At 38.5% G+C, this 18,735-nt stretch overlaps 2 protein-coding genes across 3 annotated transcripts; one reads left to right on the top strand and one right to left on the bottom strand.

Annotated features, from left to right (window-relative positions):
* Nucleotides 1-4,897: 4,897 nt before the first annotated feature.
* LOC135470933 (FMRFamide receptor-like) lies at nucleotides 4,898-6,178 on the bottom strand. Its single transcript, XM_064749982.1, has one exon. It carries the CDS (start codon nucleotides 6,176-6,178, stop codon nucleotides 4,898-4,900), a length of 1,281 nt encoding a protein of 426 aa, XP_064606052.1.
* A 7,697-nt stretch (nucleotides 6,179-13,875) lies between these two features.
* On the top strand, nucleotides 13,876-17,819 carry LOC135471205 (uncharacterized). 2 transcript variants are annotated; one of them, XR_010444422.1, is made up of 3 exons: nucleotides 13,876-14,098; nucleotides 14,394-16,478; nucleotides 17,529-17,618. XR_010444422.1 is itself a non-coding variant. In XM_064750326.1 (3 exons), exons 2-3 carry the CDS (start codon nucleotides 14,394-14,396, stop codon nucleotides 17,666-17,668), a joined length of 2,130 nt encoding a protein of 709 aa, XP_064606396.1. In that variant the 5' UTR covers nucleotides 13,876-14,098; the 3' UTR covers nucleotides 17,669-17,819. The 2 variants fall into 2 exon arrangements, 1 of the variants encoding a protein (XP_064606396.1); XM_064750326.1 differs by having other exon boundaries at nucleotides 14,394-16,383; nucleotides 17,529-17,819.
* Nucleotides 17,820-18,735: the final 916 nt, after the last annotated feature.

Genomic DNA, 18,735 nt, shown 5'->3' with positions numbered 1-18,735 from the left:
TTGGCTCCTTTTAATTTTTGGAATAAGGAAATTAACTCACTAACCATGGAAGTGGGGCGTGAGTCGCAGACAAGGTCTATACTGTCAGTGTGTTTTGTTTTTTTTTTTTGGTTTTTTTTTCATTTTTGATCCTATCCAGCTGAGAATTGACCGTTGGACGAGACAATGGTGAAACAAGAAAAAGCCGGTAAAGCCAGTTTTAGCGTGTCACCCTATATCCACGTACTATTATGAAACGTAGTATATCAGAGCGGTGTAGTCTATTGTACGGTTTGTGAATCAGGCGAGTGGTTTTTGATATACATGTAGTTTGATCAAGTGTGCGAAAAGGGCTTTGTATACCCGCGCTATATAACAACAAACAATCCTGGTACGTCGTGACTTAACTTGAGACGAATGACACACGCAGCTGGGGTAATTTATGCGGCTTCCACTAAAGGGATATGTCCAGTTCTATGTGTCTCACCCCCACACACATCTTCTGTACAACGCCAACGACGGACAGGTACTGAACTGCGGACATGAGTCAGCTGATCTCAGCCTGAACAGAACTTTTACCTGTAATAGGTAATGGTTCTAATATCTTTGTTACTAACTACACATCTGTACCGGACTAAGTATTCGTAGCTTGGCGTTTACACTCTAGGTGGGTCTGCTCATAAATACAGGTATACTATTTCAGCTGTCAGTTCTTATCTAGTGTATACTAAATCGCTTCAAATCACCTCCTGGGACAGTGGTTCAACAGCACGACGTTACCTGAGATAAATACAGGAGATTCGGTATCTGGCTACCTGGACGTGCTAACCTTTTAAAACTGTTAAAGCCACGCAATTCAGGAGGAACAGATTCGCCGCCGTACCTAACCGTGGCAGAGTTATCCTGGGTGTGTAGACCACCAGAGAGCTTAAAACGACGATCAAGTTTGTGTTCTGTGCATTTCAGTTCATTCAGTGAGATCACATCCTTCATACAGCTGCCGGACGTCAGAGAGCAACTGTGGTGTAAGACGTGTGTATGTCTTACATCCACGATTCCAAAAAAACACTGTCTAACTAGGAACAGTAGTTTAGTGGAAGTGAACTGTCCGTCCCGAGACTGATCTAAAATGGGTGATTTAAAGGATGACGTGCAAGCCGAACACCAAAACGCTAAACCTTTGTCTAATGGAACAGACCAGCGTCTTGAAAGTACCTCGTCTAGGAAGAACAAATTCCGGTTACCACCGAGAGACGTGTGCGCTAGATGTTTAGTTACGGTTTACCCTCTGGAAAAAGTGGGTCCTTTCTCTGGCGGGATATATCATCGGGAATGTTTCCAGTGCGCAGTCTGTGGTAGCATGCTGACTGTCAAAACTTTCTTCCACAACCAAAAATCCGTCACAGACAAGGAAGTGTATTGTAGAAGCCACCAACCGAAATAGCCAACGTTCACACCAGGGTCTTTTCGGTTATACCTATCCAGTATTTCAGTAAATGTGTGGGAGAGGAAATTTTCGAGAGTTTGAAGACAAAAATTGCATCTTAAAGGCAGTTAAAACAATTGTACATAGCATGACTATTTTGTATACCAGGCCTAATTCAGCATTCTGTATATAATCAGAGGTGCTAAGCTTTAACATGCGTTTATGAAGTCGTATACGCAGGGCTATATTTTCTATTCATATCATTTATATTTCCGAACGACGTCTTTACTTCATGTGCGAGTACTATTATTCTTTCTAAGGATATCTGTATATAACAGGGTTCTATGATTTTGCAAAAGATTAACCAAGAAAAATGCCACTCGCAATTATATGCAGCATTAATTGATTGCTCAACACACATTTACAATTTCTCATTTTTCTGTCACTTTGTATTCTAGCAAAATCATATTTATAATTCTTACGTTCACATGTCATCGGATAAACCGCCATTGTTGGGTTTGATTTATAGTGCTATATGCGTTAATGTCGGTCTGTTTCATACTCCATGCAATATTATACTTGCATTTATATATATATATATATATATATATATATATATATATATATATATACTTGTTTCTTATGTTTACATTCTTCATCATACTGCATGCATGGGAAATCAGATGTAATTAGGTTTGTTAGCCTTGAGCCACTGTATTGTGCACTAACCGTTGGTACTTGTAAAATATAAATAATGTGAAATGAAGAAAATATACACTATACAATTCATTCACAAGGGTTTGTTATTCTTTTGGTAACGTTTTGGTTTATTAAGAGGTGTATATGTGTAGATATACACGGAGAACAGACTTGTAGGCTAATTAACACGGGGGTGTATCGCCGTGACCTGCGTGGCGCATTAATTCATCGCACATAGACACTCCTTTCCTGTCTGTAATTACACTTTGCACTTTCTAAATTATACTTTATAATATCCACGAAAACGTACATACTGATGGTCCTACTGGCCTTGTTGGTGGTGTTGATCATTTTAGGTTATATTGTTTGTCATGTATATGTACATGGGAAGGTCTGTCAGCTTTACCTGCTGGTGATCGTAGGGTTTCCGCTGGCCTCTGTCCGATTTCCTCCCACCAAAATGCTGGCCGTTGTCGTGTAAAGTGAAATATTCTTGAATATGGGGTAAAGCACCAAATAAATAAATAAACAAACAAATATAGAGTCTGACTGAATTTTCATTTTTTAACAGCTCAGTGGTTACAGAGTATGATCTTGTTTAGAGATGCTCAAGACGATGACACAGTGTATTGTGAGAGTAGCCACTTTCGATAGTATTTTTTATTAATAATGTTAAAAGAAATAGATAAAATGAGTATAGTCCTCAATTCTTACTTAAAGAAGACGGAATAGTGTATTCACACAACCAGTTTTACCTTGTTTCTAATGATCATGCTGTCTAAATGCAGCCAGCTGCTCTGAAACTTAGCGCTGAGTTCTGTAACATACAGTGCGTTTGCGAGCACGTATACAGGCGTATTCCGGTTTATATAGAGTATACTTTGATATATACACTCTGCTATAACCTCTTTTTTGTCATGCTATTGTGTAGGTATAAACCAGTGTTAGAATAGCAAGGTAGGGTCATATTTACCTCCGGTGTAAAGATATGTATGTGTCACTCCTTTTGATACTTTTGTTGTCACAACACAATAAGTGAAAAAATGTAAATGTGTATGTGTATTACGCACAAATTACGTCAGCCCTTTCGATATGAAGCGTTTAGCAAATTAGCCATAAAAGTATAATGTACTTAAGCCTTACTTGCATTAAAGAAAGTAAGTATACGAAATCCAGTTGTGAAGACATTATGTACCGTACACATTGATGCATTTATGGTACGTCGGTAAGAAATTATATACCCCTTTAATGTATATACTGACTCAAGTAAGTCCTCATGAGATTACGTCATAGAAGGCAGTCATACAACTGAGTGTGGCGTCTTTAATTTCGTTTAAGACAAGGTTTATTATCACTTTTGGCAATTCTTGTTGCAATCATCACACTCTTAAACACAACCCTCACAATTTTCCATTGGAATTTTATAATGGATTTGATATAAATTTAATTGATTTCATTATAACGTCGTACTCAAGAAAAACACCATAATAACATTATCGGCGTTGGAGCGTAATTATGCATGTAGGAAGTAATCTACCGCACCTTGCCATGCATCTAACCAACACCCTGACTTACAGCCGATACAGCCAGAGGATTTTTTTCTTTCCATCGATCAGAAAACCTGTTGTCAACTGGGTGAACTAAGGTTGTCAACATATAATCCAGTGTATTTCAATACACGTTGTGGTAATAATTTCCTAAGTATATAGCTCACCTTTCGTTAAACTGGGAATCTTTTGGCGAACTCATTGGAATATATTTATCAGAATTATGACAATTACTCGGATAAATTTTTTTTAATAAAGTACGTAAGATGCATGTGCTGCAGCCGGGGTGGATTTGTACATGCGAGTTACAGACTATACCCCTATATTCACAATTCCGATGAGTTGTACATGTATCTGTTTCCTATGGTTTCCTCGGCATTCAGCTTGTCGGCATACCAGACATCTCCCATATTCATAATTACGTTAACTTGCAAAACGTTTCCTCCAGGTTCCTCATACACCTCATGCTCCTCATGTGGGCAAACACACCAGGGTAATCATAGCCGTCTTAGTTTTCTCACCACTCAATCACCACAATGAAGGATGGATTCATTCATTTACTGAGATTCATTCATTTACTGAGAAGTTCACAATATTCTTATTTAGTGTAACAAAATGTTTTAGATTTACTGATGCATTTAAGCTAGTGGTACAAAAGATGTAACCGGTAAAATATTGGTTAAAGGGAATTTGAACATAGATTATAAATTGAAGATTAGTGAAGCATTTATGTATTGTTTTTTTACTTAAATGCATGCGTTCATGTTTCGAACAGACTGAAGAGCACCACATGGATTATGGGAACCCAACGCCAGGTGTGGGAATTTCATCAAAGTTTTATTATTCGATTGATTTCAGTCTGAATGTGAAAACATTTTATGCAAACCTTAACCTTTGATCAAAGAGGCTGTCCCATTCGAAAAGTCACACAACAGAAAAAATGAGAAATTATTAAAATTTGGACGGGGAGCGACAGTTATCCTGTCCCAAAACAAGTTCACGGTAATGTCGTGAAACACACTTATACAAAACAATGATGAGAATTTTTTAAAATATTACATATATTGCACAATTAGCATGAACTCAAATTTGATACCGCAAGCTAACATAGGCCTACTCGGAGCGCCATGGCTTGTGTACCACTGCACAGCAACTATTTTTGGCTTTACATTATAAACATTGTAAACTGCGAACAATACAATCTCTGCAACAAATCTCTCACACGGTCCATTCGTGTGTATAAGCACTACTGTTTAGAATTTGATGTTGGTTTAATTTTTTCACGGCACATAACGAGGGAAACAAAATCTTCTCGAAATCGTCTGCTGAATACCACATATACAAGGAAATTGACGGAGGAGCTCAGCGCCGATAGAAAGTCACCTATGATATACACCAAATACACCAGGTAATGCTCCTTGGAGAATAGCTTAACTGTCTCCGAAAACTTGGAGATGATGCCGATAACGCATGTTGGGAGCGCAGACAGGAAATAAATTGTGGCCACAGTAACAAGCATCCAGGTGACTTTCAGGTAATCGGAAGGTTGTTCCACGACCTGCGGACAGGTCATTTTCCGCCTAAGTCTTGTCTGGTGGAAAAGCGCTATTATAACTGTCAAATTGCCTACTAGGACAATAGCCGTGGATATAACGGTGAATACTATTTGCCCAACCAAGCCGTAAACGTTGAAAAAGTTAGATGTCCTTGCCATCTCGGAGCGCTTAACAGTGTATACTGTGCGATTGGTGGCGGAGTCTACAAAGACACTGATTTCATAACGCCAGATATTCAGAAGGAAAAAGGCGGTGATGGTGACGATTGTTATACCTACTATAAGTTTAGGAAATCGCACAAGGACGCTTCCTCTCATCCGCATCGGTCTCGTCACGGCAAGAACACGTTCCACTGAAATGATGACGACTATATATGAGGACGAACAAGAGGCAGATAGTCTTAAGAACATTTTCACAGGTATGAACAGGTATGCTTCGACGAGGTTCGCCGTTTGTTGGTCTATCTCTGTAATTAAAACCGGAAGCCAATCCAAGAAGTAGCAAATCAGCGCAATAGTGTCTGTGACAGCCAGGGCGCAGATATACACAGTGATGGAGTCTTGACTCCGCAACCGTAGAAGGAAATGCAGGCTTAGACTGTTTCCAACAATCCCGAAAAGAGCCACAACGGGGAGAATGAAGAGCAGCGTGTAACGTTTCACAGTAAGATAAGTCTCTTTCGAGACCACACCATTGTCATAAGATACAAACCCGCTGTCCTCCTCAAAGTCAGGATTTATCAAAGTTGATTCGTTGGCCACACTGGTATGATTCTCTCTACTTGAATTTTTCTGAACGTCGACATCAGGAGAACGGGATTCCACGGTTCCATTTACGTAGATTTCCATTTTAGTGTCGTTTCCTGTGTCGTGCTGATTATCGAGTGTCAAACCAACCTGGGTCACATTTCCCCCAGGGAATAAAACCGTTCCGGAACCTCGACCCCACCTGGATATCATGGACACTGTCATCATTAACAATGCTGTATGTGATAGCATCTTAATAGCTGATGTACGTCCTGCAAAAGACAATGACAATTTTTTTTTTCACTCTCCCTATCTTATTTAGCACTGGAAGTATTACCGATTAAGAGTAAACATTAATTTTGTTCACTACAAGGTTTTGAATCTAAATGAAAACTACATTTGCACACTGTCTACATGCACGTATATGATGCTCTATAGTTTTGTAGCTTTCGAACTTCATTACTATACAGCTATATCAAAAGTATACACGTGACATTTCTTACAATTATTTCCTTCAAAGGCTTCGTACTGAGTCTAGTTGGCAAGGGAATCGAAAAACAAGTGACAATTTTGACAAATGTGGCATTATAATGAAAACACCTTAATTGGAAAGTGCCTTTAGCGTCCTATATTAACAGTGGGTGATAAATCAAACACCCTTAGTATTGACGTTTTGTTTCCTTTCGACCAGCACCGTGCAGTAAAGATAACTGCACGCGACGTACAAAGGGTTATCAATTTGGACCAGTCGAAAAGAGTGGAATACGGTGAGGAAGACATATGTAGTCATTCTGTACGATGACATGTAATTATTTTCCCCTCCTTGTTAAAAATGGATTTTGTGCGCTCCTGTTTTTATAAAAAAAAAGGGCATGATGGCTTGTACAAATAACAAATGGTGAAAGAAAGTAATGTAAAATGTCGGTTGTTTCCCTGAGAGGATGGAAATACTATCAGCCACAAACAGCAGCCTACTTGAAGTGAGAGCAAATATGTGATATATGATATAATTAAACAAGATACAATCATTTGGTTGGTTAATCAAGAGACCCTAGCTCACTATTAAATGGTATTTCGTCATATCTACACCTTACACACGTAGCAAGACTCAGATCTTCTGGTTTTGAACAAGTTGTTGGCACGTTTCAACATTACCGTTGAATGAACTGTTACAATTACTGGTCATGCCAGAAAATCTGGTAAAACACTTTGAACACATGTAGGGATCGTTTTCACACAAAATATAACCACTAAGCAAAATGGAAGGTACCGGTAGTATAAGGAGCCGGCCGCGTAGGGTTCTGCCTTGGATTAAATTCTTTAAATTGTTTTTTTGGGTGGGGAGACGGCGGCGTTCTCCGGCAAACATTTCCAGCTTAATAACCTTAATATAAATGACTAGAGGAAAAGAGAGTAAAACCGGAACAGATAAGACAATGAGATACTTAGCAACTCGCTACACGCAACCGGTGAAATCTGGCCTCTTCTCTATTTATCTCAAACAGACATTTATTCTAATTTATGTTAGTTGCAATTTATGACGTCACTGGTCTAGAATTACTCAAAATCACATCTGTGTTTCCATCACGCTTTTTTTTACAATCACATTAAAGCAATACAAAGGAACCAGGCCTCGAGCATGCTTAGTCCACCAACAGAATACTGGTTTATGTACGAACACAATGTAGAAGACCGCAGCAGAGAGACAGACAGCAGAGCGTGCAGTGACGACATGCAGTGTGATGGTTGGCAAATAGTCTCACGTAACAGGTGAAATACGGCTTCTTATCAGTTTACCTCTATTTAAGCATATATACAAGAACAGTTGTAATTAAAGCTGTTACGTTCCTTACAGCGATAACGGTGGACAGGCATCAAGGCCCAATTGAATGTCAACTAAGAAAACACTATTTTGCCATGATCGGAAAAAACATAGCGCTGGGCCACTTAATAAAATCCTTAATGACGTTACCCGAAACAAACGCGTTTTTTAATAATGGCCTGACCGAATACAGTGCGATATTATAATAAGTGCGATTACTTTTGTATCAAGTATCGTGTAGCTAAACAGGGCCAACAGACAGCACTAACATTTTATTGTAAAAAAAAAACATGTATTGTGCTTGACCATAACGATATTCTAGGCAGGTTTACATATCATGTAGAAGAAAACCGTATCGCGGCAGTACTCTAAAACCCGATCTACTTTGGTAAATCGGGTCACACGTGAATACTGAGTTAGTATTCGGTTTATTAACGTACACTTAAAAAAACATATGTGCGAGTTTCATTTATTTATTTGATTGGTGTTTTACGTCGTACTCAAGAGTATTTCACTTATAAAACGGTGTGCATTAAGATGTGTATTAATGAGCTTTTAAACAGTCTTGCACAGATTTCATTGAGTGAATTGTTGCCTGGAAAGAGTCGAAGAGCTTTTTATTTTCGTGATATAGTATAACCTATAGAAGTTGTATAGTAAAGGCCTTTAGTATTATACTAAAGTGCAAAAAATACGTTTAATAGGTAACACACAGTGTCTATATACTGTATAAGAAATATCCGTGTGGGTAGACATATGGTCCACAATAACACAAATGCTAAATATGGTACATGGATACATTACATGGAACTGACCCATAGAATAACCGCTTTGTGGTGTTCAAGGCTGCCATGAGTCTTTTTTTTTTCTTTCCTTTTTTGTACCATTAAAATATACCTTTAGAAATAAACTACAAATATTCAGTACAATCGTAAAACATATATCACAGGATAAAGGATATAACATGAAGATATTTCGTTTAAAACAAAATCTGTCCAATATGTGCTTTCGTAATGAACCGAGAAACAGGTTGAGCATGATCCTAGGAGGCTAGTGGTACATTTCTGAATAACATACTCTATGCATATGAACTTCTTGCAAGTCACCGCAGTTACCTTTAATGCTCTTATCACTTTATAATGTTTCTGTATGAATAATAAAGATATTCTAATATGGATATCAATTATATTAGATATTATTGCCTTGATGTTGACATTGGACTTAAATCTTCAGTGCATCGAATAATATTTAAAGTTATTATAGTTACTACTTATTATAAGTGTTGTAAATAATGTCGAATAACCTGGGTTATAGCAATGTATCCGGCATATACATGAATAAAAGTTTGTATGAATCCTTGTTCGACACAATTGACGCAAAAAAAAACCCTGCGTAGAAAAACTAACGGTGGGGGCAAAGAACACGTATCTATAAAAAAAAATCGCAGAAGAAAGAATGCCTGCTTGTTTTCCTCCAGTCATAATGCTAGCACCCATTACATAAGTAAAATATCCTTGAGTACGACGTAAAACTCCTATCAAACAAACAAATGTATAGAAGAGAAAGTCTTACCTGGGAAAGTATACCAGATTAAACTGCAAGAGACGAGTTCCTACAAACTCACTGTATATAAGGAAGACTCATCTCCAAGGAAGTCGGCGCAATTTTTAGAATGTGTTTTCTGGTCAGTGCCACACAGCGCATGGAAATGTTCATGGAAATGCAAAGGTGCTTTGTCATCACACCTTATAAGGGCATTTACCGTTATAAGTCAGTGTTTGATGCTGGATTTAAACGCCGAGATGTCAAACACATTACCAGTGGTGACAGAAACCAATGGGGAATAGCTTTCATGCTAATGACGCACTTGCTATGAGTCCATTTATGTTTCCACTTACTGAGAAAGGTAATTGTAGCATGCAGTGATGGCACGGAAAGTTGTTTCCACATGTAAATTGCCCGGAAGGAATGTACGCCAAGCGATAGAGAGAAAAAAGAGTTTCATCTTAAACACGTGTGGGTAAAAAGAAATGAAAAGAATGTAACTTAATGTGCTAATAGCTGTTTACCCTTCGGGATCTTTATATGACATGTTTCAAACATTATAGCTTCAGTTCAATGTTTAAATCCTTTGATGTATACCTTCCAGGATAACCATATCTGAGGAATTCAACGGTGCAACAATAAAACTCTTATAATAAATTCAAGATTCCAATGTCATTACAATGATTGTCAACCTTTGAGGATCACATCTATATATATATATATATATATATATATATATATATATATATATATATATATGTGTGTGTGTGTGTGTGTGTGTGTGTGTGTGTGTGTGTGTGTGTGTGTGTGTGTGTGTGTATGTGTGTGTGTATATGTGTGTGTGTGTGTGTGTGTGTGTGTGTGTATGTGTGTGTGTGTGTACATGAAGTCTTTATGGGAGACTCGCATGACAAAAAGGACATTCGCCAAATGAGAATGTGTATATGCGTGCATGTGTGTGTGTGACATTATTTGGTACTGTGTAGTTTCTCCCATGGCTCATCATACGAATGTCAAGAGAAAGCAGGTGTCAGTGCTCTGAAACGTGTTTTCTTGATCACAAAGCCTATAGCTTTTTAGGGTTTAGTCTTACTATTCCCAAGCTATAATTCAAAGAAAAAACTATCATCAAAATGTGACAATTTTGGCTTGTTCCAGAGCCAAGACAACAAAGTCAGCTTACATTCAGCTTTGTTAACCATGAGCATGGATCTCCGTGCAGCACGATGACCCAGAACCACTCACCAATGTGGTCGCTCTGAGTTTAAGTGCAGCTCATGCTGGCTTTCTCTTCGGAAGTACGTGGGCTTTACCAACCCGCAGATGGCTATACTTTGTCCGGTTTTCTCCCAACATTATGCGAAACAAGGAATTCGGATAATTGCTAATCATAGGACAACATTTTGATACGACATAAAATGCTTATGGTTATATATTTATTATTTGGTTGGCATTTTACACACTGAAGAATATTTCATTGTTATGACGGCGGCCAAGCATCTCTTTGGATAAAAGGAATACTTAGTGCTTATTATACAAAGACAGGAGATAAAATTGTTATGTGTTTTGAAGGAAGAATAGTTAAATTACTATTCGATCTAAACCCATTAAGCGTTGGCTGCGTAGACGATTTAGTCATTTACTAAATACTGCATGTATGCACACATCAAGGGCTTGCCACCTCTGCTTTCCTATCTAGTGTAAGCAGAAATCGTTCTCAACATGTAAGACTATATCGTTAAATGACATTGACCTATCGGCTGTTTAAATGATTAGTCCCCACTGACTTAAGGTGGATCTTCTCATTACCTTACTTGATTAAATTAGATTTTCGGACCTGAAATCTTGTTCACTCACTTTCACTAATAACCGAGTTCGTCCTCCACCAACCCCTCTTTTTAGCTACTCTCACGTTTTGGACTGGTTTAACTATATAAAGCGGATTGTTTTATGATAATTTTTTTTTTACTCTTATCCACTTGGATGTTGTAAGATAAACTTATTTAGACAAAACAAATTGAGTTCATCAGCTATCATGGTTGTTCCTTGTTATAAAACCTATATGTCTAATGTGATTTCTTTGGAAGTGTAGGCAAGAGCTTTGGCTCCTCCTTTACAGTGGTTGTTGCGAATTAAACTGTACATTTAACGTGATTTCGCTGGATGGATAAAGGCTTTGATTCTTCCATTCTTAAGTGGTTTGGCTGTTCCGCTCTTGCTCATTAAACGATATGCAAATACGACCATATTGTTTTGTTCATATTTTTGTGCATTTTTTATTACAGCGGGTGTTATCTTATGAAAAAGGCTACAGGATTGAAGGTATAACCAGTGCAGCGATGACTGTCTGATGGTTGGCAAATGGTCAGGTGCGTAATTGGTGAAATGTGGCAACTTGTGTCTATTTACCTCACTTAGGGTTACTAAACCAAGTCTAAAACATTATTTTGTATCGATAAAGCTGGGCGGGGGTATCGTAATGTGAGTTTTTCTAACTTTTTTACTTGTTTCCATTAAAGAGGGTGCTCGTCTCTTAACCAAGTCGAGCATGTGTCATATGATTTAAAAAACTCAAAGCAAAAATGGCTCTACCTGTCTTATCCAATTGTACCAGAGGTTGTATCTTCCATATAAATCCATTTGTATACAACTCGGCGGTGGTAGAGAGACTTCTAAATTCAGTACGCTAGGTCGGATGGTAAACAAAGGGTCAGTTAGACTTCGGCCGTTCAGCTGTAGCCCTCCGGAAATCAAAATCACGGTGTCGAATCCAGCTATCGTTGCATTTAATTTTGCTGTCATTTACGTCAGACTGTCTGTCTATTATAGATATCTATCGATATCTGTATCGAGCTGTTTTATATTGTAATTTATATCATATAGCGTGTTCCTTTGCGTTGTTTTAATGTGATTGTTCTGTAAATGTGTCGACAACAACACATTTTGATTAATTCTGGACCGTAAAGGTCTGATGAACAGCAGTAAACATAAGCAAAGCATTTTTACCTAATTCTGTTTAAACCATTGTGCTCGCGCATGTTTACTGTGCTAGCGTTTAAGCATTTACTTGGACTGTTAGAATAAAACTCTGGCTGTGATAAGTTGTCAAGAGGCCAGATTTCACCAGTTACATCACCTTTTGCCACAGAATATGGTATGGTAAGGCGAGAAACCGTCCTTAGAAACTGCATCTCAAGAAGAGAAACAAACTATAGCTTTGACTGGCAGCGGCTGACACTTTCGTAAGACAATTTCCTATTTCAGCCCTAATTTACCCCACTTTTCAAGCTATAGGCCAACCGTGGGTTTTATAAAGGTCCAAACATGCACTCATAAAATGGTAGACTGCTCCAATAACACTCAAATATCCTTTTTCAGTATTAGACACTGTTAGAGGAATTCACTTTATCATACGCCGTTAAACACCAATCAAATAAATAAATATATAACAAATGTAACTTTCAACCTTATAATCCCGCTATATATTAAGGGTAAAACGACAAGTTAAATCTTATATAGTACAGGTTGGCCTATATTTTCACGTACACAAAGGTATGTTTTCAAAGAAAGAGTAATAAATGACTAAGATTCGAACTGTTTGTCAAAGCGCTACCTTTTCTATACAGTAACCTCATTCTTCATAAATTTCTTGTGATATCTTATCGTACCCCCCCCCCCTCCCTGGAATCGATTCTCCACCTTACCGTACCAGGTCGTTTCAAACTGCAGCTGATCTGGTTTTACCCTCTATGTTCGTTTTCTGTTATATTCTGAAACATCCAAGGTGCATCAACGAAGAAGCTCATCATTAGCTGAATCATTAAACTGAATTATTCGTGGACAAGGAAATTTCGATTGCTGAAATACGTTATGTAAAATGACTGATCATAAAATATCTGTTATACTGCAAGGTCTTTGTGGCTTCAGTTTTCAAGCTGAAAAGAGAAAAACTCATCTGGCTGAAATGGTTCTGGTGTTTCTAATATTGGAACGCATTACAACAAAGGATGATACTAACAATGTATTCTGTTTGTGACTTTTTGAGGTATACTGGTACTTATCAAGTTTCACGTGAGCTCGAAATATTTATAGTAGGTTTATGAAAGCCAGGCTTTATATTATGTGAAATAAAAATTAGCGCTTTTTCTGTTTCAGATTTAAGGAAAATGGGAATACTCTAGCGTATATAAATCGTAGCATTCCATAAAATTTTGAACTATATATGTATTTTTGTAAAGTATATTTGTGTATTCCTCAATAAGCCACTTTAGATGATTTTTACATAGTTTGTAGTTAAGATCAGTTACGGGACGGAAAAGGGTAGAACCTGAGCAGCTGACGTCAGGGAAAGCTTTTGTGACGTTATCAGCTACAATATCCCTGAGGAGGACAAAGCTAGACGGGAACAGCTGTGAATTAAGACGATGATCGATTGGATAATCAATGGCAAATACGTGCTCTATAACAGGGCTTATAGTAAGTCTTAATACGAACCAACGCACTTTGCTCTCGCAGTATATATTAAAAGTTTACACGCAGAGGTTATCTACTTACGATGTCTTTGATGTTAAGCAGATGCATTTTAACTTCGGCTAGGCTAGGGCACACTGAACTAATTTAAAATGGATTTAAGCGAAACATTTAATTTTAGTTCGTGAGTAACGATGTTAGAACATGTCAAGCAGGTAACCACTGGATGCTACCTGTACGGAACTAACCTACAGTAAGCGATATAAACGTGGACATCTTGAGCTGAAATAAGCTGCCAACACACTAAGGCAAGTATTTGTGTGCAATATTAGCCCTAGTTTACAAAACATGGGTCTTGTTTACTTCGAAGAAAGAGCAGTTTGCTTTGTCTAAATGGATGTAATGCTAGATCTGTGTGTCTTTCGCCGATTATTTTGACATGTGCTGTACTTTGAAACCATTTTTGTATGTTTGTGGCAATTTTAGCACTTTGAAAATATTACAAATAGACTTGGAATGATATCTACAGATACCCCATTATTTAGGTCATTATATATGATAAACCAACATGTGTAAATGAGTTTCTTCAATTTATTATTGCAGATGAGAAGTATTCTCGCGGTCATATTATACTTTCTTGTTGTTGTCAACCTAGAGACCCAAGGAATACGAGCTTCGCCAGAGAGAAAATGTGAAGCGTCCAGCGAAACTTGCGAGTTCTGGCTAGTAGTCGACGAAAAACTGACGATGATGCACGGAGCAGATTTGGTCCTCCCCGCCAACGGGAGTTTGTACCGCTATGACGTAACTAATACGTCATCAGCCACACCAATACCAGTTGATGAGGTCATAACCGGGGATGGTTTTGAGGAACCTAGGCTCGTAATAGTAGTAAATGGAACGATGCCCGGTCCAACCCTGAGCGTGTATGAAGGACAAACTGTTCTCCTTCATGTGCGGAATAGTCTTCTTTCTGATGATGTCACCATTCATATCCACGGACTTCCCCAGAGCGGCACACCTTGGATGGATGGGGTGGCTTATATTACCCAGTGTCCCATCCAACCAGGGCAGTCTTTCACCTACAAATTCAAAGCAGCTCCCAAAGGGACTTACTGGTATCATTCCCATATAGGATCCCAAAGGACAATGGGTCTGTTTGGCGCCTTTATTATTTATGAGCTTCCTGAAAACAGCGAAGAAAGATACGAAGATGAAGAGTTTGTTTTATCTCTACAAGATTGGAACCCTAAGAGAGAAGCTGATTTCGGTTACCAACAGATGAAGACGGACATTTTCCTCGGCCGCCAAAGGTATACCACTACCACGTCGCTGGACGGAGGCAGATACAGCAAGTTTTACATGACTTCCGGTTTAATAAATGGACGTGGCCGATATTACGACCCCGAGACAGGCCTCCATAATGGCGCACCCATAGAGACATTTAGGGTAGAATCGGGGAAAAGATACAGATTCCGTGTCATAGCAGCGGGAGAACTCTACCCATTCCGATTCTCCATAGACGGACATTTCCTAGAAATCATTGCGTCCGATGGATATGAAATAGAACCTGTGGTTGTCCAATCTTTCATAATAAATCCTGGAGAAAGGTATGACTTCATTCTGACGGCCAACAACAGCATCGCAAACTACTGGATAAGATCAAAGACTTTGGAAATTGAATACAACCATATTGCTGAAGCCCGTTTACATTACGAAGGAGCAGATGAGAGCGACCCAAGTACCGAACCGCAGAAGTGCTTCGAATCGCAAAGGTGTCTTGTGTTAAATTGCCCGTTTGTTTACTATCCAGCGGAAGCATATACAGACTGCATGTTTGTTCACCAGTTACGATCCCGAGAGAATGCACCCATTCCATTCGCAGAATCAGGCAAATTCAAGGAAGTCTTTTTAAACTTCGCCATGCCGCGTATGATTGGGTCAGTTAATGGCCGGGCCTTTCAGCTGCCACCGGTGTCGGCTTTGACTCAGCCACAAGAAATTGAGACACCCTGCGAAAGTGCGGACTGCGGTGAAGACAGGCTGTGTAGATGCTCACACTCTTTATCTTTTGAGCAAGGAGATGTTCTCCAACTCGTCATGACAAACTTAGGCTCAGGCAAGGGGATAGTTCACCCTATTCACAGCCATGGACACGCGTTTTATGTTCTTAAAATGGGGTATGGAATATATAATCAAACGACTGGAGCATTCATGTCCTCTACTACAGATATTAACTGTAACACTGGCCCAAATCAAAGCTTCTGTAACAACCCTACTTGGTTGGACCCAACCTGGTCTGACGGTAACGTCCCTGGACTCATTACAGAGGATGCCCCACGGAAAGACACAATCATCGTTCCGTCAGGAGGTTACGTTGTACTGCGTCTGGTAGCCGATAACCCTGGGCTGTGGTTCATGCACTGCCACATCGAGATGCATACACTAGATGGAATGGCGCTGGTGTTGAACGAGTCTTTCTACGAAGTGCCACCACCGCCACCAGGCTTCCCTAAGTGTGGAAACTTTAGGATAAGCGACAATCAAATTATAGACTCCTGGGGACCCACATCGAACCCAATTGACACCCAGGGTAAGATCTGTCAGCTGAATTCAAGTTTGATTGGTGTGGTGTAAATGAAGCCCCAGCGCATAATTGTCTATATAAGTAAGGAAAATTGTGGAATGGTAAGGAATACCCATATAGAGTTTTGGGGTTAAACTATAATACCTCTTATAATTTTAAAAAAAGGTTCCAAATTTAACAATAACACCCATCACAGTAATGGGTAGCAAATGAAAACAAAGCAGTCTTCGACAATTTTTTATTTTTTTTTGCTTGAGCGATGTCAAAATGTTTAAGTTCAACGAAACACAATAGGTTTCTATTTTATTTAAACATATCACATTGCCATTTTAATCATCAGTAATCGTCAATTACTGGAAATCATTTAATTTTCTGTGTTATGCCTGAATTTGTGTTTCGCAAACACCGTTTGTATTTTGGCTTGTAGAATGGCGCACAACCTATCCTAGATGTCTGCTAACTATTCTCGAACAAAACTGTAATACCCAGCCAGCTTAATTATTGTCATCATTGGTTTCTGTGATGGGCATATATCACTTATACACGTACAGGTTTACCTAGGCTTAATTCTCATCTTTTCCTCACGAAATACGCATATTGAACAGAGAAGTTAATTATTTAATGTTAATATAAACGTGAATTTAATGCGAGGTGGCACAGTTAAATATTATATAATGTTTCAATTTTTTTAGAACGAAAATCTTGCTTTAAACCATTTAATATAAGGTACTGCAACACTTGCGCCCCTGTATTTGACATGCTTACCACGATACACAACGGGTCACTTTTAAACATACAGAAATGTTGTGCCTATCAGTTTCCATTTGAAATATATTCAATATGCTGTATGAAAATAGTTTGATATATGTTCAATATGCTATATGAAAATAGTTTGATATATGTTCAATATGCATTAAGAAAATGATAAGGAAAATAAATATAAACCACTTATACAGTTTAATTAAATGCTTGAAGCATTTTCTTATTTCAGGAGATCGACATGTATTTTTAAAAAATGGCAAAATGTAATAATTATAAAGAGATAAGTTAGACCTCTTTACAAATCAGTCTATGCTATCTGCAGTAGGCTACTTGTTCGTCTCTACTAAAATTAATGATTTTTTTTTTCTTCTTCTCTTTTGAACTAACAGGTTATTACTGCGGGGGAACATTTTGGGGAGTAACAATATGTCTGCTGGCTATAATCGTGGCACAGTTCGTCATCTACCTGAGAACTAGGCCTTGTAAAGGGATTAACCGATTTCGTGGATATGAGGTAGTAAAGGAATAAAAGCTTTACCGAAAATGAACATACATGTACATGTTGCTTTTGAGGAAGGCAACGAGTGCAAATGCAATGAGGAACATATTTTTGAAGTCCGGTATAAATGGACAAACTGTGTTGTATATCACCCTTATTAAACATCTATACAATTCTATACTGTTCATGTCAAGCGTTCTTTTATATGCGCAAATTGTGTTGTCTCGTAAAGAACTAGCACGATGAGTTACATACATGTATATGTTGTCCATGTATTTGTGAGTTTGCCATAGACTTCCTTGTGAGTTATCAAGCGGCATTATTTATTGTGATTACAAGTATTCCTGCTGATTGTCACAGCAAGAAGCAAGTACGCTTGACTAATGCATATTTCAGAAAACATATAAAGGTCTTCTGCACTTTTCTCAAACCGCACGTGTCGCGAAGGCACGTGAGCGTGTGAATAGTCTACCATGCATATATAACCATGCACGACCCACAGCCATATATATATATATATATATATATATATATATATATATATATAAAGACTTTGGTGAAAGTCTACGTGATGTTAGTATCATGGTCGCCATGACGATGTATGCGAATAGTGCTGACTGCTGCTCTGTAGTCACTTGGATGAAGAAATATCAGTTATATGAGTTTTGTAGAGGTAGGAAAAGTCCACGTACATAGGTACCGATAACGCTGCGTGATGTTACTCATGTATACCTTGTCGAAATATTTATGTATCTGTTTCATTCGTTTTGCACTCCGTACTCCGTGGAAATATTTCATTTATAAGGCGATGAGAGGCCTCTGTGGCCGAGGTTGTTAGGACTCCAGCGCGTAATATTGTCCCTCTTAACGTTATGAGCTCGCAACTACCGTGACGACCTACACTACTGCTTGCCGTGGTAGTGAAGTGAACGTAACGTTAAGAGTGCTTCCTGAAATCGGGCCCTAGAGTACGGCTCAAAACACCAATAACTAAATAAATATTTATTGACGTGAGAAACCTCCATGCCTCAACAGGCAGCTGACAAACCTCCTGACTTAAACCAGCTGATCAGTGAGTGGCTGACTATATACAGTAG

This window comes from Liolophura sinensis, chromosome 7 (genome assembly GCF_032854445.1).
Source record: "Liolophura sinensis isolate JHLJ2023 chromosome 7, CUHK_Ljap_v2, whole genome shotgun sequence".
In the NCBI taxonomy this organism is placed as follows: Eukaryota; Metazoa; Mollusca; class Polyplacophora; order Chitonida; family Chitonidae; genus Liolophura; species Liolophura sinensis.
The sequence above is the reverse complement of the archived record's forward strand: the minus strand, read 5'-3'. Positions and strand labels throughout refer to the sequence as shown.